Genomic DNA, 23,113 nt, shown 5'->3' with positions numbered 1-23,113 from the left:
AAAGAGGGACATAGCATTTTAGGTGAGAGGGTTGATCATATTGTCTGGACTGCTCTGGTTTCTGTTGCTTTTGGAAATATTTTTAGTGTACAACTCAATTATATCTTACTAATCTTAAGTACAGCCTTTAAAATCAAATTGAAGCCTAAAAATAGCAACATGTTATTAGGAAATCAGTGTTTCATTTAATCTGAGATTCTCTTCTAAACATACTTTAAAATCAACTTTTGCTGCAACTTTATTGGCTAGAAATACATTGTTGTATAACTTTGAATACTGAGTCTATAAAAGTTGCAAGTTTATATATACACATAAACCTAAGGTACCATATCTGACTACTTTCAGATCAGCAATTCCAGTAACATGCATCAAATCAAATTTTAAACCATCACAATAACTTTGAAATTTCCCTTAGGATTCATTGAATGATGCATAAAATCAGTTACAGAATGTATTGAGAGGATACATTAAGGTTGAGCAGGCAGTTTCAGTCTGGTGAAATGCTAGGAGAAACAGGAGGGAGAGAGATTTATTATTTACCAGTTTGTTTACTGTCTGTTCAACAGATGTAAATTCATAAAGGGTAGAATTCCATTGTTTTTCATAAGGAGAAAGAACTAGTCTGTCAGTCAGGATATGCAAAGTTTAGATTGTTTTGCTTATCCCTAACAAATAGCCTACGAGAAACAGGCTGTCGATGTTCTGGGAGTAGAATCCTGATTTGCCCTGCAACAGAAGACTTTGAAGCCATATAGATTGTGAGTTGATTTTCTTGGCCCGTGCTTTCCTCCTAGGCTGAAAAAGTTCTTGTAGGACTTGAATGGCCTCTGTAGCTTTAAGAGATTCTCGGAGCAAGGATGAACCCTTTATCTGCACTATTGTAAATATCCTTACCATAAGCAGTAGTGAAACTTTTCAAACCACACTCAGGTTCGCCTACTATTCCTGTAGTACTGATACAAGAATGTTAGGCAAAACCTAATACGTATAGATATTTCTTTATATTTTCCAAAGTGGCTTTAGCCTGATTGGAATCGTATATCTTTACAAGTTTATTTCATATATATCCTGTCCATAAAGCAATTCTCCAACTGTCTGATCTGTTTCAGGTGTTTGTACAAAGTAACGGGAAAGGGTAGTCACCTGAGAAACCTGATGAATATATTTGAGTTGTCAGTCAGTGCTGCTAATACTGCACTTCTGGCAATTCCTGATCTTGAGTGATGTATTAAATGAGGTGCAGTCCAAAGCTGCCTCGAAATGTTCTGTGTTTCTCTATGTGATGACAAGGGAGTCTTAAAGAATCAACGACTCCTCATATTTCCATGAACAATGCTACTGAACTATTTTTTAATGATCCTAGTGCCCTGCAGAGCAGGTGAAAGTACATGTTTTATTGATTTTTATAAAGATTTAAGTGAATCATTATAGTCCTTGTGGCACTTATTTATAACTTGAGTCCTGTTGAGTGCTTTAGTCTGTGCAGACTGGTAAGAAACACAAGGTCTTACGGAAGAGTTGGATTCAATGGATATAGCAAGTAAAATTCATTTAATTAAAGGAAGAATGAAATTTAAAACACACGTACAATGAGCTTTGAAATTTTAATTTTATCAGTTTGAGTTATAAATTATCAAAAAGTGATTATTGCTGATTTTTATAATGATTGCCATTCACAATTTTTTAAGAATTGTTAAAACAAGCATTTGTGATGTGTAAGCAATGCAGAGAAGATTCTTCGCCATTCAGAGATAATCCTATTAAGAGCAATTAAAAATATCTGAAGGGCCAATTAATCTACTGAAGAAAGCAATTTTCAGGAGGTAGTACATACTGGTTATTAATTCAGCTGCATTACAGTTAAATTACTTTTTTCACTGGAACTATTAAAATACCTTAAATTGTGTTTCACTTAGTTAAAACTAGAGCATGTAAATACTGTAAATAAAACTTAGAAATCACATTTGCTGTGTGAATTCCGGTAAAATAAAAAAGTACACCTTAAAACTTTAAAAAATGGGTGTGTGGGTCTCAGGTCCAGCTAGTCCAATACTTTCTCTCAACTATGGACTTAGGTTGATGTCTAGAGTAGTGCAAGAACAGTATCATGATACTTTGTTCGTGCTCTCCCAAGTTCTTGTGGCATCTCTTCCTGCACGTGTAAGCTTCTGGATTCTACAATATAGCAAAGAATTTTTTCAGATTTCTCACTTCAAGCATGGAAACTACTCTCCTTTGTTTTGAACCTGGCCTCCCACTTGCTTATTTTGATGGATTTTCAGTCTTAGAAGAAACAATAAACTGTCAATACCTTTTCCAGCTTTTCCATGACAGTCATGATTTTGTAGACTTCTGTCAAAGTGCTCTATGTCATCTGTTTTGTAAAAGAAAAATCCAAGCTATGATTGTTTTTTCGTATTTAAATTGCTCTATATCCTTATCATGCTTCTTTTTCCTCTGAGTTTTTATCTACTTTGCAGAGGACCAGAGCTGTGTATGGTATTCATGTGGACAAACTGTGGGGCAAAAAAACCCTTTTTCTTTGATTTTAGTTCCTTTCCTAAGAATTCCTAACTTTGATTTGAATTTATTTCTGCTAAAGAGGACAGAGGTGATAAAACTACTTGTCATCACTCCACTGTCTCTCTCCTGCCAAGTCAACTTACAGCCCATTGATCTAGATTCGAAGGATTGCTTTTGCTGTTGTATAATACTTTCTTCCCCATTTAATTTATCTACCATTTTATTGTTCAGGTTCTCAGTCTCATAAAGTCTTTGAGCTACTTCTCACAGTCTACATTCATTCTTACACCTTCAAAGAACCATTAAAAAAATATAAACTTCACTTTAATTGCACTTTATTAGTGCATACATCTATAAACTTTGTAAAATTTATATTTTATTTAGTCCTTTTATTTACTTCAGCTGATCTTTTTAATTTTTTTAAAGAAACTTGCTTATGTGGTTATTTTTGGTCCTAACAAATCAGAAGATGAAAGCTGTTTCAATAATAAAAGAATTCAATGCTAAATTCACTAAAACAAGAGGTCAGCTGAAACATTCTACTTTATGCTGATTTTTAAAACATGAAGCATTCTTAATGTTTCTGGGTATTTGAATAAAGAATACGGCATTCCACATTTGTAAGAGGAAATAGAAACCATAATTATTTTTTTTTTGCTTCACATTTGTCTTTCAGAGAAGCTTTAAGTTTTTCCATAAAATAAATGTTTCCTAGCATGACCTATCAATCGCCCTCCATTAAATCTCATTGACCAGTATTATAAATAAAGCTACAGACAGGGTTGTGTTTTCTTTTATGATTTCTGTTAATTTTCTTCATAGAATTGGTTTGCTCAGGACTTTGTAAAAACATGAGCTATTACAGTCTTATAATTGTCAGCAAAAATGATTTTCAAGTCTCTAGTTCATCAAAGATGAAAGATGAATAAACATTAGATAAAAGGGTAAGTCTGTTAAGAACTTTGGGATTTGAATAACCACCATATTGCTGTAATATAAAAGTGGAATCCTCTGCTATGCCCGCCATAAAGCTGGAAATAAGACCTCCTGAATTTTAATCCAGGCTCTGCAACTGAAACATTAAGGAGTTGTGAAAAAGTGTTTTATGCCTTTTTTTTTTTTTCTTGTGTGTGCTGTTAAATGGATTATGAGAACAGAAACAGACTGCTTTGCTGGCACAAGACCCTAGAGAACAGCCACTCGTGAACCATGTTCTATTACTTCTCGTACTGAAACATTCTACTAAATATGGGAATAATATGTTTAAAACAAATTCAAAGCTGAAGATATGGCAGAAAATGACAAAATTAGTCATGCTAATGGTGATGTGTGCTGATTTTAAAATTGCTGTAAAGGAACAGCAAAATGACACTGATGAAATGGCTTTTGTTATGTCGTTTTGAGGAAAGTGGGATCAATGCCAGAATAGGAAAAGGCACATTACCTACCTGCATTTCAGCTATTTCAAGCCACCAAGTAATGCTATCCATTAAGTACAAAGCTTACTCTAGTCTGTGGACAAAAGGCTTCTTTGCTTGGTTTTAAAAGGTGATTTGTTCTAAATTAGGTTTGAAATAAGCAAACAAAATAAATACAGGCTTAATGTGGTCTTACTTTTAGATAGTGGGTACCAATCTGCATAATGTTCATTAGTTTAGACTCAAAATTTGAATAAATACATACAGCTGATGTAAGTAAATGAGAAGGTGCAAATTCTACATTTGTTAATGGAATTAAATTAACTGAAAGTCTATAGTTGCGTAAGTTTTTCCTTCCTTTAATAATCAATTATAAAGTGATAAATAAAGTCCTAATACAACTTTTTTCATAATTTTTAGCTTTCAAAAACTTTTATTCAGACTGATATTGTGGGTTTTCTTTATTGGTCATAAGATACAGTAAGAAAACACTTAATCTTCCGATATATCATATGCTTCAGTGTTTTTCTTCCTGGTAGCCTGATTTGGTATTTTAAGATCACAAATTAGTTTTAGGATTGTGTACAGTCCGTGCAGACTGTTTTGGGCCATCAAGGGAGTTGGAGATAAGATTTTTTTCATGTATAGGGAGAGAACTGACATACTTTCCCAACCTATTCTTTAACTTCCTTAGAAAACTCAAATAAATCCAAGTGTAACAACCTTTTTTAAAAACATGCTCAATTTAGACCATCAGAATGTTCCATGTTATGTGCATCAGCCCATTTTACTTAGGATTAAGAAAACAGAAAGGTTGATCAAAGTGCTGCACAGCTATCACTGTCTTTTTTTCCCTAGCAGTACCCTACCCCTCCCGCTACGTTTCAAAAATACAGGGATAGCATTTTATCTGTTGGCTTACAAGAATATTGATATAGCTTAACTTATACAAAGAATTACAACCCTGCAAATATGACTCCTGAAAAAAATAATGATTAAACTAAGGTTCCATTATTGATTTATTCCTGTTGCTGTTGAGATATTTTTGTAAAATGTCAGCTTTGAAAACTCCTTTGCCTTTCCTTTCGTAGTTTAATTACTAAATATTGGGCAAACTAAGAAAATTGAGGCACTCACACTCTATTCTAGTTGATCATCATTTGAAGTATTGTAATACCTTCCTCGGAATTTTTTATGCTTGGCTGCTTTCACTTGCGTTCGTCAATAAACTCTAAAAAAAAATTTAATGTGAGCTGCATGTAGAGTTAAAAGCTTTGTAAGTAAACACACTCACTGTGTTATGTCTTCATGTATTTTAGGTTGTTAGCTATTTACACAAAGCTTTTTGAATGCATTGTATATATCTTCCAAAAATTCCTGCCTATGGGACATGTGACAGAGATGGACAAATACTTTTAAGCTTAAAAATAAAGGTAACAGTGATGTGTGTAGTAGTGATGTGTATCAATACAATGCAAAACAAAACATACCCCACAAAACAGATGTCTGATAATTGTCCAGGTTCTTTGCTGATTTAATAGGATTGATGTTATTTTGCATTTGGTTTTAGTAAAAGCTGAAGATATTTTAGAAAGATATCAGAAATATATTTATATCAGAAAATATGAAGACAAATTTAATAGAAAAACTGATTTTATCTAACTTTAACTGAAGGACAAATAAAACTAAATCTATAACACAGGTTCTAGATAACTAAAGAGAAGCAATCAGAAAAGTTCTTTCATCACTTTCAGTAAAGCACTTGGTATAATGTCACCTGAGAACCTGTTCGGTCAACTAAAACACTGGCAGTTAGTAGAGAAATCATAAAATGAATAAGGAACTGGTTGAAAGGGGGGTGATACGGGTTCAATGAAATTGGAAAGTATCATTTTGAGAAGAGTTATTAGTGAAGTTCTCGAGTGACCACCTGGGAAGCAAACTTATTTAATGCTTTCATTAATACCCTGACAAAAAAAAAAAAAAAAAAAGAGTGAAAGAAGAAAAGTAAAAGTCATCTCTCAAAGACGAAGATTTGGGAATCATCATCAATAGAGAGAAATACTGGATTACTATACTAGAGGAATTGGACAACCTTGAAGCCTGGCACAGTATAAGTGAGATGAAAAGTAATGTTACAAAGTACAAGATCTTATACTTGGTTAATAGTAAGAAATTATACTTCAAGCTGAGAACTAAACTACTGGAAAGAGCAGAGTAGAAGGAAGTTGTGTGGACCTGTCAATGGCAGGGGAACTGTGGCGAAGCAGATGAGGTCAATGTGAAAATGGCAATTGCTTTCTACAGATTTATTGACCAAAGTCTATCAACAAAAGATATGAATTAGTTGATACATTGCACTTTTTTAAAACAAAATGTTGTGTACAGTTTTATTGCATATGTTTTCAAGAAGAATAAATGCAAGCTGGATCAAATACAGTGATAATTTCAGTAACGAAAAGCACGATGGGAGGAACCAGAAGAACTTGACTCGATATTGTTAAGCAGAGTGAAGGGTAGAAGGGTAGGGGAGTTTGGAGAATGGCTGTAGCAGCCAGGAGATTTGTCAAACACTTTCAACTATCCAATGCATGTTCCTCAGCCAATGCAGGACTGTCTTATTTAAAACATTAGGGCGTTTTGGTGTTTGGTTTTTTTTTTTTAAGCTTGGGTATTTCTGATCCCCTTCAGTACAAGTGTTTGGGTTTTTTTTTTTTTCTCCTGGTCAGCGTTAACATTTTAAAATGTTTTCCAGTAATTAACATTTACTCTGGTTTCATCACTTTTGTCCTCTTTTATAATCACCTCTTTTATGTCACATCCAACCAGATATTTTTACATAGCAGTCTGTAGCCTGGTTTGTTGCCCCATCTCCTAACTATACCTCTAGCTTTTATTGAAATTAGGTGGGGTTTTGGAGGGGTGGTTTTGGGTTGTTTGGGTTTTTTTGCCTCCCCTTTATCTGAAAGCATGTATCCAGTGACTTCGTAGTTAAGAACCAGGGATGTGTCTCAAACTGATACTGTATCTGAAGGAGTTACAAGAGGTTGTTAATACAGTACACCATAGTAGAGCATTCACGCTGCTGGTAATGTTAATCTATAAAAGGTAAAGCCTACTGGCTACTTACATATAATATTACTGCTTTGTAATGAACAATATCCAAATTTATTGGTTTTGTTTGGTGTTGGTATTAGTAAACTGAATTCAGTCCATTTCCAGTTTTTCAAAACCTTTACTCTGCCTTTTCAGTTAAAACTAAATAACCAAAATGTGTGAGACTAAGCTTCGAAGAATTATCATTGCTTTACAAGGGTATCACGGAGAGAAAGCTGGGAGTCATCCTGGCAGGTGATACCTCCAGTGCCGTGGCATCAGTCTCTGGCAAAAGAGTATTTGCTCTCAGAACCAGGTTTACTTCCTTCAGGGAGGAAAGAAGAGATGATAAATGCATCATTTAGTTCCTGGGCCTGTCTTTCCTGTTTCCAAAGGAATGTCTGTAGGCTTAGGGCTTTTGGGGTTGAGTGGTTGTTCCCCCCCCGCCATAAGGAGAAAATATAGTGTTATCCTTAGAAAATAAGAAAAGTTACAGTGTAACTTCTGTATATAATATTTTTATTATTAAATAATCATTTAAAATACACATAATTGTGTAATATAAGAAGGTTTTTTTACTTAAATGTTATTCAGTATTTTGAGGGAAAGCAGTGATTCTAGTGCCTTTATCAGAGTGTTTGATTTTTCACAGTTTTTGTGGAATATGTAACATCAGTGTATTGACCGGTGCCCGGTAGGACAACTGTTCTTAGTTTTATGAAATTCTGATCATGATTTCATGGTCACTGTTCCATGATTTTCCTAAATTAGATACTGACTTTTGAAAACACATATAACTACCCTTTGTAAATGGAGTATCAGAATATTTAACTACCTCTTGAGATCTTTGCATAGTGAATTCTATAAAGGTGCAAAATATTGGTACTATCAATTCTCTACCAGAAGTTTTGAATCTTTCAGTAGCCATATAGGTATGTCTCAGGAAGTCTTCATGATGTTGTCACTGAAGAACCATCTCCTAGCTGAAATGCTTTAGATCGATGCAGTAAATATTAAAAATCACAGCAAATAGCACAATATTAATTCATACATTTCCTCTTCCTTCATGTAATAAATTGTGTCAGATAACGTGTCTAGTTAGAAAAAAATGAGTCAACCTCAGTTGAGCGTGTCTGATGGGCAGTATCACTTCAGTTTTGAGTCATAGAATGTTCCTTCTGGAAAATAAAAGAATCATGTATTTTTTTGTCTAAATATAAAATTAATATTTTTAATCACACAGAATTGAACCATTGATTTTAATTATGGAACAATAAAGCTTTCTTTCCTGAAGATATTGAGATGCCTCTCTGATGCTTGCATTTAAAAAAAAAAAAAATCATGTTAATTACAAAGTATTGCTTTTATGAGGCTAAAAAGAACCTATAAAGGATCTTAGCATGCTTATAGGTTGCTGCTTTGCTGTAATGGAAGGATTAATGTCTGTCTTATATGAAAGTGATTTGGTAATTAAAAGAGAATAGATACATGATGCCTTTTGTAGTTTACTTAAAGTGAAAAATAAAAAACGTAGAGATTTTTCATGCTTTAGCAGCTGAGCGGAAAAATTGCTGTTTGGATGATCTTCAACTCCTCTATAGCTCTTCTGTTTAATTTGACAAAATCCTTACAAATGTAGAATTTTAATAGGTTATATTTAATTGGGTACACCATAAGTGAAAAGACAATTCTCAGGTGTTCAGCCTCTCCCATATGGGCAGTTACATGAGAGGGAAGAGTATACAATGTCATTATATCACTCTCTTTTTATATATGTCCAAATGAGTTGTGGGACATTGAAGTGAAGTGATCTCTTACTAATATTAGAGCTGTTTAGTACATAGATTAGCAGAAAGTTTCAAGGTCTGGACTCCCATCATACATATCTAGATTTTTAAAAGAAAATGTGAATAATGATGGACTTCTGGTTAATTAGATATTTTTTTTTCCCCTTGGATTGAAATGAACGTGAATACTCACATAATTTTTTTTTTCTTGTTGAAATGTGTTCATTTATTTTGGTTTTAGTTTGTGTTATGGTACAAATGTAGTTACTGAACTTGTGCATTATTTTTCTTGTGATAGGAAATACCAGAGGCAATGAAAAATCGGGAAAGATGTACTTTCCATAGTGTTAAATTGAAAGTGCTGGGAGTACTCTCCTAGTATTAGTTTTATTTGCTTGTTTTTACATCAAGTACGATTTATTAAATTAAATAGAAAGATTCCTTAAATTAAATATAAAAATACTTTTCCTTTAAAGGCTGTATACTCTGTATTTACCAGCATATTTATTAGTATTGAATTTAATTTCATTAAGATTTTCTTTATTTTTGTTTTAACTTACAAAATTTATTTTGTTATGTAAACACACATTTTGTTTAGATATTTCAGATACCATGCCATAAATTGTCTTCATTCTCGCAGGATATTAAATGAGTTTGAAATTGCTGCACTTTTAAAAACGCTGCATACTTTTCAAGAGCAATGTTGAAGTTTTCTCATGATTCAAACAAGATCTATGAATGTGAAAAAGTAATTTTAAGTTCCTCAAATTGCTCGTATTGATGAAATTTTCTCATACATATGCATCCATGAAGAACGTGTTTGCTTGTTTTCTTGATGGTTTTGGTTCTAAATGTGTTAGCAGTTTGGCTATCTTGAAGAAAAAACAAAACCCGAAACACATGCACCTATGACACACTTTTGAAACAACCTCCTCTAAATTTACTGATTTACAGACATTTTACATTAGGGTAAAATTAAATAAATTACAAGTGGCTTGGCAAGCCATGTGAAATAGCTTATCAACACTAACAATTTCTACTTTGTTGCACAGTAAATGCAAAAAACAGATGGCAAATATTGGTGGTTTGAGATAATTCATGGAATTTCAGGTGACATGCTGCATTTACCTCAACTTTGTCTTTAACTGTTACTCAATATTGTAACGTGTACTTCCACCAGGTGCTATAGTCCATCATGGTTGTTGCTTCTGTTCCTTGGCAGACAAAACAGTTTCAGAATTGATGCTGAAAAGTGCTCTGTTTGTTTAGGTTTTTGTGGGGTTTTTTCTCTTTTTTTTTTTTGGTATTTAGAGGGATTTATTCAAGTACACAACTTTTTATTATTCGGGCTCTGAATTTCTGCAGTTGTAAAAGGAGTCACGTTTGACCAAAGAAATGTAGTAGAAATTATTTTAACACTTTTTAAAAAATGTCTTTAACGGATGTGTTATGATTAATGCATATTCTTCTAAGACTGAAATGGGAGAGAGTACTTACATCAGTTTGATCTGGAAACGGTTTTCACTAATATTAAGTAAAACACCCCATAAAAACTGGCTTGCCGGAAAAGAAATCTTATACCTCAATTTTATATTCTGAATGCAGAATTCACTTTATTGTCCATTTCAGTCTCAGTCCTGTATGTTTTGTACTCTGAACTCTGTTTATATTTTTCTTTTCTGAAAATGAACTCATATGCATGACTCTTTAGCAATGCTTCCATCTTCGTTCAGATGAAAGTGCTGACTACTATACTGCATTGGCCTTAGCTGTCAAATAACTTCTGGTGTCTGGCTTTGGATACACTGTCATGTTTATTACAGTCTTACCTCTGAAATTCATTTTCATGTTAAATGCTTCTCTTCTTAGAGGGTGATACTTGTCAGTCAATTTAATTGAAATGTCATGCTGACCTTTATTTGAAATACTCTGCACTTCCTGTGGTTGTTGGAAGTTCTTTTTACTTTGATTCCAATTAAAAACCTTAAATTGCCAGTGTACAAAACCTGCATGCTAATTAACCTTATGAAACTGCATGCTAATTAATCTTCCAAACAATATATCTTTTGCAGAGGTAGTTCAGCTGAGTCTGCCTGAAGATCAAAAACTAAGTATCACTGCAGCAACAGTGGGACAAAGCGCTGTCTTAAGTTGTGCGATCCAGGGAACTCTGAGACCTCCCATCATCTGGAAGAGGAATAACGTCGTTCTGAATAGTTTAGATTTGGAAGATATCAACGTAAGTAAAAGAAAGCTCTATTTAACAGCTTATTATAAAAGTTTTCATAAAGAATAGAAAAGTGGTAACAAACTCCATACTCCTGTTGTTTTAAAGAAAAGAAATGGAAATGAAATGCTTGCCAAACTGAGTCTGGTTTTATTTTGCTATGTATTCAAACCTTTGTTGTTGAGTATAGAGAGAACATATTTCACAGACCAATCATTTAAAAGAATAGATATAACAATAAAAGCACATGAGAACAGAATTGCAGCCTGAAGTACAGTCAGCATTATACATTCAGGATTATAGAGTCTTCAAACATCTAAAAGAAAAAAGAAATCTATGAAATTAACACTTTTAAGAAATTCATAATGACTTAGTACAAACAGATCATAATAATCTTATCTTCTAATAATTAAATAAAAATGTATTTTTTCCAAAATGAGTATTTTACTACAAAATCAGTTGTTTTGATTATTCTTCCAAATATTCAGCAGTGTATAGGGTACTTCTCAAAGAACTGTCAGTGAATATCAGTATAACCTAGAAATCTTTTTTTAGGAAGGCCAAGTATTTTCTACCTAACTTTGCCATGACCTCAAAATATGTAGCAAAATAGAAAATGAGAAAAATAATTACATCTTCTGACAAAACACTAAAAATAAGCTTTCAGCTGTATTTTGTTTGCTTGTGGGTGTGCTTACGTTGCTTTGGCCATTTTATATTTGCAAAGTTATAGATGTTGACAAACCCTTACATCAGGAGTCGTGCTTGCTCTCTGACTCATGTGAGCCCGTGATTACTGGAACTGTTAAATGTGTGGAATATTGCCACAATCAAATACCTGGTTTGTTTATTTTTATTTCATTTTCTTACGAATGCTTTTATTTCTAAGGTGGCAATTGTACTCGCGCATCACCTCCTTTTTTGTTTTGTTTGCTGTTTTTACATTAGTTATATTTGTAAATTAAGCTTAATCGCTGTGGTGCTTTGTAAAATAAGGGACAGTTTCAAAGCTCATCTTGCTTGAATGGTGGCTTTAAGAGAGGCTTAGGATAAAACCGGCATCCTCTGAGAACTTCTTGGTTAAATAATTGTTGCTTTTGTTAGTTTGGTATTAATCATATGACTGACATTCAAAAGCGTCTTGCCCACGTTCGCAAACTCCTTTCTGCAATATTTGTTAGCTTTCTGTAAATATTCATGATGCTTGTAAATAATGATTTTGAGTTCTTACTAATCTCTTCTCAGTATAATACATGGCATGAGCTGTAGATAGAAACAGGAACATGCATCTGGACACGAAGAAATAAAAGGGAAATGATGAATGGAAATAATGAAGCTAACAGCTCCGTTTCAAACTGAAGGGTTCAGTTGACTATCTGCAGACGTGAAAAGAGCAAGTTTGTTCAAAGCCTGATATGTACATTTTGAGTATAAAAATGAAATTAAAAAAAACAACAACCAAACAAAAAACACACCAAAACCAAAAGGGAAACTTCCTGTGCTGGGTGCCGGAGCTCAGGTGTTGACGGCAGGGGTGGCCTCTGAGGGAAGAGGCCTAGAGCTGCCCTGTGCCGGGTACAGCCAGTTCCAGCAAACCCACCACATGGCACAGCTGAGCCCCCCAGCCATGCTTTTGTGGCACTTCTGGGAAAACATTCAAAAAAGGGCATAAAACACCAGAGAGAGGAGTAGAGAACAAAAAGAGCAAGAAACTGCAGAGGGTAAGTGCAAGGCCGGAAGAGGTGCTCCATGGTGGAGCAGATACCAACAGCAGACTGTGGGGAACCCACACTGGAGCAGGTTTATCTTGAAGGACTTCAGCCCCTGGAGAGTCCTGGCTGGAGCAGACAAAAAGGGTGAGGTGACCCGGCATACTTCTGAAGCACTTACTACAGCTGGAAGACTCATGGGAGTCTTCAGTTTGAAGTCAGATTGCAGAGGTGATCAGACATTCAGAGCAACAGTAAAATTACTACAATTGGCCAGATACATTTATATTTAGTAGGAGAGAAGGTATGTGTGAGGGTGTACTGGATTGACAACCCACAAACATAAAAAGAAAGCTCTGCAAAGTGCTACCTGAGTGCCAGGGTGATGTCTCTATGCATTTTGTGTACAGGTACAGTAAGAACTGTAAAGGGAGTAAAAGTTTTCAGTGACAGGAGCACATAATTCTGAAGATGAATGTATTCATCGTTTATTTGTTAGCTTAACAAAAACATAAACTGGAATTCTTGGAATTCTTTTTAAGCAAAAAAATATGTTACAGCTTAGTCCTTTAATATTAACAGTGTAGTTACAATTGAAGTATAGAAAGATAATGACAGATCGAATATCTATGGGGTGGACACTAAAATTAATAGCACTCAAATATATATAGGTGATATTCATCTAATACGTTTTTGTAAATACACTAACAAAAGGTGGAAGAAAGGTAATGGGGTCTGGATTAAAAAAAAAAAAAAAAGAAAAAATAGAATGGGTGTAAAGACATTGAGTTAAATTGATCCCCAGCATCTCTTTTCTTCAAAATTTATTTTACATATTTTACCATTTGCACCGATTTGATTCGCCTATGTTTATTTCTAGCTCTTCCCTTGGTTTGTGTTTTTTTTCTTCCATATTTCTTTGGTCATTCTGTATCTTTCTGAACCTTGTTCATCATATATTTCATTTGGTTCTTACAGTTTCACATTTGCTTAAAGGTTGTTATGTAGCCATAATTTAGTATCCATTCAGGAAACATAAGAAAAATAAAACCTTGTGGGGGAAAAAATAATCGGACAAAAAAGAGTGATGTTTTATATTTCACTATGGAAAATGAATTTAGTACTTAAATAAATATTAACTTCAAAAGAACAAATGCAGTGGGAAACAATGTGCCCAGTTTATATTGCAATTTAACCACCAAAGAATGTGTTGTACTTATTCAGGCAATTTTAAACATTCAAAACCCCAAAGTCCTTGTATAATTTAACATGTCCCCAGAGGCAATGTATTCTAGGCTTTACTATGGCTGTATTATAAACTACAATCATGTTTGCTTAACTCTGAGAATTATTAATTTACTCAGCTATACAAGAACCACATCCGTGCATCTCGAGACTAATAATGTTGTGTAAATAGTAGTACACTTTCTGAAAAAAAATATGACGAGCACTGACCTGGGAAGACAGATAAATATTTTTTTTCTGCAAAATGCATCGGAAATCATCATAACTGGAAGTCAGCATATATATAGGAAACCAATGAGACTAAGCAGTAGTGACACTGTGATTTTGTAAATCGTAGCAAGTGCTCATACTTAGAAATTAAGTTTTTGCACTGTGCAGTCCTCAATATGAAGTAGGCTATTTGCTTCAGGAACGGAGAAACTCAGAACAATATAATGTCCTAGTGTTTTCCAAATGGAAAAATGCAACAAGAAGAAGCAAAAGAGTCCAAGTCTAAAACTCAAGTTGTGACAGTTGAATTTATATTTTGTTGAAAAATAGTCTACTCCTCTACTGAAAGTATACAGGATATATGTCTAAGGTTGCCAACTATGGAGTGGCTAGGAACCAGTCTTAAATAATGAATAGTGTTATATGCTCTAAGATATTTTACAGAAATATTAAGAAATACTGTTTGTCTTTCAAAGGATCATAATGAAAATTGTATTTAAGTAGTGCATTTAAAAAATGATAAAATAATTTAAAGAATGCTGTCAAGTCTGTGGTCAGATACTAATAATGTTACTGATAATATCCAGTTGGTAATTTTAGAAGTGCTTAGTACTCCTCAACTCTTCTTATGGTACTTATGATTACTATTTGTGGAAGTAATGCATCTTGTTACTGATCTTTCTCTTATTGAAACTGATGGGAGTCAGGGATAATCAGCATCCATCTGAATGAAACCATGAGAACTTCTATGCCTCTTCAAATTTTACTTAATTTAAATTGTAATATAATTGTGCTATGACTCACTACAGTATTGATATCACAGGACATTTTGGTGGTATTTTAGTACACATCTAGAAAGGCTTTTTTCCCTGCTGTTATCCTGCATCTTAAATTTCTTCTCTGTCTTTTCACTTACCTCTTTGACTATGTTTTATCTAACCTATTATTCATTATTGAAAATAATTCTCAATTATGGAAAAATTAAAAATAGCAGATTTTTCTCCCAAATGCAATATATATTACTTTTTTCTTAATGTTAGTTCATTGGTTTTTTTAAACAAATTTTCTGTCTCATTTTACTTTAGTCTTTTTCTGACCTTTTCCTTCAGTTTCTTCAGCGTCTTCCCTATACCTGTCGGCAACCACACTTTTCTTACAAGGTGTCTGCCCTTTGTTCTTACATTTATACAAGATTTACTTAGATGACTTGTCCACATGTAAAGTTTAACATCTGCTAACATGCTTAATTAATGATTTTTTAAAAGAGAGTAGTTCAACTTTTACTTTTGATAAAAGCTCATGATAGCTTTCTTTAGGCTACCTTTACAGAAAGCATGTAATATTTTCATTTGGGGTTTTTTGAAGTTATATATGGGTTATCTTTCTCTCAAAACTTATCATTTGTTCATCTTGTTAAAATGAATTTACATATCACAGCTTTCACTTTTTTCATATCATTCAACAGTCTGCATTTTCTTGTTGATATATTCCTCCTGCACACACCCCTCCACCAAAAAACAAAGCCCCCCAAACACCATGATGGAGATGCCATTAAAAGCTAATGTCCTCTGAAAGAACATGCTCCGTTCCATTCTGGAGAGTTCGACACAGCAATTGATGACAGAAATGTTTTCAGATTGTCCAAAACACTAAGCATATTTCCTAGAAAGCACTCCAGACATCTGCCCTCTTCTTTTCCTTCATACTTCTCATCCTTTTTTCCCTCTTTTTATTCTTAAGAAAGTTATTAGGAGAGCCTTGTGAATTATTCCCTTTCACATTGTCTTCTCCCATGGGATAGTAGAGGGACCTATGTGCAAACTTCTCTTTATGCATGGTTAAATTGTTCTTTGTACAAGACAGTTATGACTTTAAGGCAATAGTTATAAATATAAATACCCTGTCTGCCAAGAATTTTTTTTTTTTAATTTGTATTTATGACATAATCCCTGGTGAGTCAGAAATGTCAGGGAAATATGCTTCAGTCTTTTGGGTTTTTTCTGCTACCCAAGGACAACAACTCTTTAAAAGTAAAAAAAAATCTCAAAACAATTGTTAGGATATAAACTAGGGGACTTAAAAGTATTTAAAAATGAGGATTAATAGGCAAAACAGAATAGAAATTAAAAATTCATGCAAACAGATTTTTTTCTTTCTTCAGTATCCCAAAAGGGGGAATGCCTGCTTGCAGGGTTGGCCTCAGTCAGCTCAGTGGCTTTCTGAATTGCTGCAGCAAGCTCTGCATGGTCTTGCTTCATTCCTCAGGAGGGTTTCATCCTCCCTGAAGCTTTGACATTGCCCCTCTGACATTGCAGAGTCTTTGCTGTGACTCTCTCACCGCTGTGTGAAGGAAAGTGCAGGGGCCCTGTGACGTGGAGGGAACATGAGAATCTGCTTCCCTTCAGAGATGATGCTCTGAACCTCTTCCTTTTTGGAAGATTGTAACTCACAGTCGAATAGTGAATAAATGAAACTGGTCAGTCATAGTGTCAAAGTCAAAAAGCTACCAATATTGTTCAATACAAAAACTGGTTCCTGACCAGCTTATTTTGAGCTTTCCTTAGTAAATAATAGTCAAATTGCAATGCAGCAATTTGCAGCATTGTGTCTTCTGTGTGGTCCAGCAGTATTCTGTGTGTGTTACAACCAGGATATATGAAGCTCACTTTAACAGCTTAGTTGCAGGTTTGCCTTGTACATTATACGTATGACATCTCTTAAACCCATCTTTACATCTCTCTTGTACCTTTTCTACTGAATTTTATAAAGAAGTGGTTGGGTTTGATTAACAGTGACTTGTGAAAGTCAGCACATTTCTATTTTTATCTGTTTTGAATTGTCCTTTATCTGTTTCACGGTCTTTCTTTTAAGTAGACTGTATTATTACCATTTGTCTTCTACTTAATGGGTCAAATACCAATTTTTTCTCTATCCTGTTGTAAAAGTCCTGTGAAAATCGTCATTGTCAAAGATCCCAATTAGCTTTATCAAATCTCTGATTTTTTTTTTTTTTTATTATTTATTTACTTGTAGGTGTGCCAAAAGTATTTAGTCTTGAACACCAGTGCAATCATCTCATTCAGTCCTTTATTTTTCTCTTCCCTTTTCTGGAATCTGATTTTGAGTCCTAACTAATTTTTTAGCAGATATTATTTTTGTGGGATAAATCACACCAAAGGGAAACTTTGGATACTTTGTAAGACTTGCAAGGTTTGGCATGTTTTGTTTTGAATATTGAAGCTATTTATTTTAGTAATGGCATGAGGAATGCTACTTTAGGCTGTACATCATGTTTTTGTGAAATTGTAAAGACACGTTTAAACCAGTTACTAGTGTTGATCTGTAATCTTCTGGGTTAATGAAGTACAGTGAAAAAGATAGTGATGAGGTTTCATTCAGAAGCACGGATTCCCGTTAAAATGATCTGGACATGCAGGTTCTATAACTCTAGCTTAGTCAAAGTTTTAATATCACAGAACTTTATGATACAGCTTATTATGTACATCCTTTTATGGTGGGGACTCTCTTAAATTTGAGCCAGCTGATGATTCTCTCTTTATGAAGAAGCTTTAAGACCCTCATGGGCTTTGTCTTCTCTTGTGCTAGATCAGTCTCTTTCATTTTATCTTCATTAGAAATGGAAGTGTTGATTTCTGAGGTGAACAGAATTGTGTTCTGTGGACCATAATCTACTCTTCTGTTTTCAGCAGTGTCACTGCTGATCATGATCTGGTCCTTTTCCTATCAGAGAACAAATAAGGCAAAGTAATTTCTTGCAGAGCCGAGCCCCTTGTCTTGCACTACTCATAATTCCTGATTCTAGAGCTATTTCTGCTAATCATATCCAAAATAACTGAGTCTGTTAGTATTTTCCTGTTTGTTTTTCAGAGGTTAAAAATTAAAAACCTTGTGACAGTGAAAGGTGGTAATATAACGTGTACATCCATTCAACCTTGCCCTGAAGAAATCCTGGAAAATAACCCCAGGGAAACCATGTTAAACTAGCTGGAATGCAGCACTATACATTTTTGCCATCTGCAGACAGAAACTGTTAATAAAATAAAAGAGACATTGTGGATTTCTGAATTGATTGGTTCTTCCAAACCAATTTCTTAACACAACACATTGAACATATCTTTAGAAGAGTAGCTGAAATGACAGTTCTGTACCCCTAGCTGTTTTAAGAGGGTCTTCTCTGTGAGCTGAAATATATGAATACTAAAGGTGTTCAAAACATTATTATCCTTGTTCTCCATAGACATATCTTCCTGTATGTTGCAGCTGATTCTGTCTAGTTTCATTGGGGATTCCAGAATACATCAGTGACACTTTTTTTTAGAAATTTAGAAATTTCTAAAAGTAAACTTAAAATATAAAGACAGCAAATAACAACTGACGATTTGCATCATCATTATTTTTTGGAATTTTACAATATAGTTATACCTACCCCTGCCTGTTCTATTTTTAGTTTTCTTAGAAAAGTTTTTTCTATAGTAAATGCTAATTAGCAGATTCTGTAGAAAAATGGAAATATTTTAGGGAAGGTACAGAGCTAGCGATTTGATTGATATTAATGTTTTCCTTTCAGCAAGCTATCTTTTAAATACATCTTGATTTTTCTACCATATTATTCATTTAAACATTGTTTATTATTACAGAATCACAGAATGGTCAGGGTTAGAAGGGACCTCTGGAGATCATCTAGTCCAACCCCCCCGCCAGAGTAAGGTCACCTACAGCAGGTTGCACAGGACAGCGTCCAGGCGGGTTTTGAATGCCTCCAGAGTGAGAGACTCCATAACCTCTCTGGGCAGACTTGTCGAGGCAGTATTGTCCTACTGTTATAGTAACCTTTATTCCTTGTTTCACAGAACTTCTGTCACACCTACCTTTCTTTTCACTCTTGTCCATCTTCCCTGTGTTTCAAAATTAGTGGAAAGCTATTTGATCTATTGTCTTACAAGCTGACTACAGAATTTTTGCAAGTATCTTTTTTTGCCACCATAGAATCTTTCTCCCCCCAACCCCTTTCTTTTCACTTGAAATTTACTGTTTTCTCTATTCTTTTCTATATATGTCTAATAGAGATGCGGGTTATGTCTGCACTCTATATGCTGATAGTAGCAAATTCAGCTTGTGCTATTAATTTCTGATTAGTGCGTGAAAAAAATTGCAGTTTGATATTTATATACAGTTATAGACTTACTCTTCTCATATTTTTTTTCTATGGTATACATTCCCTCAGCTGGGTGAAAACCAGCATCATTTCTGAATGTGTTTATTACTAGTTACATATTTATTTTTCCAACTCGTCCAGGTCATTTTACAGTACTCTTGCTGTCCTACAAGACTTAATGCTTTCCACAGCTTTGATAAGAATTGTGTGAAAGAGTTTTATAGAGTGCAAAAAGAATACTAAGCTTTTCAGGTTATTATTTTAGAAAAGTCGTCTCAAAAGAGCAACCTGGACTAGGCTACAGCTAGCGGGAAAGGTTAGTCCTTCTTAAAAGCATCAGAAAAATTCTTTGTTAATAATGGCCTCCTGTGACTTACAGCCCTGACTTTCAAATCATCGCTATAGTACATTAAATAGGAGGGCCACATCACCAGTAACAAAAGTGCTTTGATAGCCAAGAGTCTGTTTCACTGAACAGAGGGGCACAATTGCTTAAATGCCAAAAAAAGAAACCCTTTCTGCCCCTCCCTCCCAAGTATCCCGGGAGGAAGAATTAATGTAGGTAGGACATAATTATCTATTAGGAATTTGGCTCAACTGGCATTTGTGATATTTAAAAAAATAGTAATTCTTTTTTAAAAAAATCCACCAGGAGTGTTGTAAGGTATTGATTCAGTACTGACTCAAAACCAAAATTGCCACCCACCTGTAAAATCACCAGTACTGCTACTTGCAAAAGTGATAGGAAGTTAATTACTTATCCAGATCAAACCTGCTTAATTTGTGAACCCTGGCAGGGTTACAACAGAAGATGGTATGTCTGCCACGCTTTTGAAAAGATGGCATTTAAGATTTCTCTGAATCAAACTGCTCAGTGATTTGTCTGCCCATAGTCCCAGTACCGTGTATCCATTCATATCTAAATTTTATTGATGATCTACTTTAGTACAGACTGATTTCTTTTTCACCATCCGAAGTTCTGTGCCTTATGTAAATGTTATCACCTTGCTGTGTATTCCTTTCCTGGTCATTTTTATACTGTTTGATAATCTAGAGCTCCTTTTTCAAAAGCTTGCATTCAGAACTTTTTCTGTTTGGATACAAGTAACTTTTGTCTCCATTGCTAAAGTGTTTTCATTATTCTTTTAAAGAGGGGAGATAAATTAAAAGTTTTCCTAAATTTGGTATGGATTATGTCAATGCTTTTATCTGTCAGTACTTTTAATGGTTCCTGTAGTTTTGTTTGTTTTTCTTACAGGTTTCTATTTCTAGTTCACATCTATATAGCTAAAATGCTGAATTTTAACTGTAGTATATTTTGACATCAATTCTATGATCAGTTAGTAACTGTTGATGATAAAGTTATAATTAAAGTAAAATATAATTGAAACCAAGGGTTAGCTAGAGGGATCAGCAATAGAAAAAGAACTTCTGTGCATTTCAGTCTTCCAAAGTAAGACTGTACTGTATATAAGAAAAATTTGTATGATGGTAATACAGTTACATGTGGTGACAGTGGCATAGAAGCTTTGCAATGAATGGTGCTGTCCCATTGTTTAATATGAAAGCATAGAACAAAGGTGAAAAAGAAGATACAGTATATATAGCTTCATGGTTCATAAAGGACTTGTGCTTCTAATGAATTTCTAGGTCCATTACAGAAAGTAGTAGTTAAAAAATCAAAAATTAAATACTGGAGACAAATAATGGTGTACTGAGAAGTGAAATTATTTTGGTAGATCTCACAGAAAATTGAAGTCTATTAACAAAGAGTTAGCTATTGTTGCAACAAAAGGGGATTACTTATTATGATTGGCACAGCAATAGTAAAATTGAAGCAGAGGATGTCTCACAGAAGAGAGAACTCGTTAGTCTCAATTCAAAGAGAGCACAAGAATGTGGTCATGACTCAGTGTGGTACTCTGATTTGCATAGAAATCTTTTATTAAGTGTTTTGTTTCACTAGGGTTCATGGTCTTACTTTCCCCTGTGCAATTAAAAGTAATTGTGCTTGTTTGGGGTTTTTTTTGTTGTTGTTTTCTTTTTTTTCTCCAAACTATTACAATGCATAGGAAACACATGTACCTCAATTAGGCACTTTGCTTCAAAATAATACACAGTTTACTAAGAATTTTGCAAGTAGCAGGGTATGGTAAACTTTATATGTATAACAAATATAAAATGTGTTTAATGTGTGTTTAATAAAAACAAAGGTGCTAAATATCAGCAACATTTCTTTACTTTTTTAATAGCAGCCAGAAAATATTAAGGGCCACTATTCACAGTCCCTTTAGGAAATGGGGAATTTCTGTGACTTGAAGACAGAGTACATCTAACAGAAAGATACGTACCAGAAAGATGAAAAACAAATATCTTATGGGTCATAATGTGTAGAAAAGTTGAGATTTTCTTAGTTCAGCATTATGCTATTGTATTTGTGTATGAACAACCATCAAAATATATGATACCTGTAGGTTTATTAACTTTCTTTATAACAACTTGGCATAGTATTGGTAGTAGAACAGAAGTCATACTTGGTACAGCTCTAGAAAATATGCTTGTCTGTACTACCACATGGTGAAACTTTTTTTTTTAAAGACAACTTTTTTAACACTGTAATTTGTCTTGTTTTGCACCAGGATGTTCTTGCGATAGCTTGCAGTTTACCTGATCAGAAACCATGACCAGTGGATACAAAAGCTATCACTAAAAAGTATCATCACAGTTCATTTATGTAGAGTGGAAAAGAAAGAAAAAAAAAAATTGTTCCTACATAACTAGTTTCAGTGGTTACAGTGAAAGTCTTGGGGTAGCTGCCAATGACGCTGAAGTGTCTTGTCTTTCATTGACATCAAGGAATTGGTCTTGCCTAGTAAAGCTTTCTTGTGATAAAAGATTAGACTGATGACCATGTAATGTTGTATTAGTGGTTTGAACAAAGGCAATGCGTGCGTGATGCTTGCAGATAGCTAAGATTGGTATTAAATGTAAGTTGTCTCAGCTTTTATTTTTTTATTAGTGTAATTCAGCCTTTGCTTGTTGTAATCCAGCTCCTACTAAGTGCTTAGTTCAGATTGACTGGGATTTGCTGTCTGCTTGAAAGGCTCTAAGAAAAATATTTTTATGAGTATTGAGTGTGTCAATCTGGGCTAGACCCTTGTTAAGTGAAGCTGCTGTGCGAGCATTCAAGATCTCAATGTTCTGATTTTATAAGCAAAGAGCAGAAGATGTCAGTGGATCGATGTCACTCACTTTCTTATATGTATTCAGGTATATATTTTTAAAAAATCTTTTGTATAGGAGTTCCATTCAAAATCTTTCTAAGCATGTATGTGCCCATTTCTTATATAACTTACTTGATAACAAACTGACACAAAGGTCACTGTTTTAATAATCCAAGTAATGCCTGTGACTGGCCCTATTTTCTCTCTACTGTGGTCTGGAGATCATACATTAATGTTGCATATAAAATGAGAAATAATGTTGAAGAAAACTATTCAAGTTACAATTTGCCTTTTTTCTGTTGTACACTAAGAATAAACTAAAATGAAGCATTCTCATTTTCAAAATCAGGTTTGAAAGTAATATGTTTATTTTTTCTGTTTTTTCCCCATATCTACTCTTCAGCTACTACCACAGCATAGGAGATTCCCTACCAATCGCTATCTTTTTTGGTTTAGGTAGTTTTGTCTGCAAGATATTTGAAAGCTTATTTTGAAAGT

General features: G+C 34.1%; 1 protein-coding gene across 3 annotated transcripts in view; it reads left to right on the top strand.

The window, feature by feature from the left end:
• The window catches only part of FSTL5 (follistatin-like 5), a 302,516-nt gene that overhangs the window by 188,637 nt on the left and 90,766 nt on the right, over nucleotides 1-23,113 (top strand). For all 3 annotated transcript variants that reach the window (XM_009893724.1, XM_009893723.1, XM_009893722.1), the window contains exon 6: nucleotides 10,897-11,063. In XM_009893724.1, coding sequence (XP_009892026.1) covers nucleotides 10,897-11,063 — 167 coding nt within the window. The remainder of the gene's footprint in view (nucleotides 1-10,896; nucleotides 11,064-23,113) is intronic.

The sequence above is a fragment of the Charadrius vociferus genome, unplaced genomic scaffold, assembly GCF_000708025.1.
Source record: "Charadrius vociferus isolate BGI_N301 unplaced genomic scaffold, ASM70802v2 scaffold59, whole genome shotgun sequence".
NCBI classification, from domain to species: Eukaryota; Metazoa; Chordata; class Aves; order Charadriiformes; family Charadriidae; genus Charadrius; species Charadrius vociferus.
The sequence above is the reverse complement of the archived record's forward strand: the minus strand, read 5'-3'. Positions and strand labels throughout refer to the sequence as shown.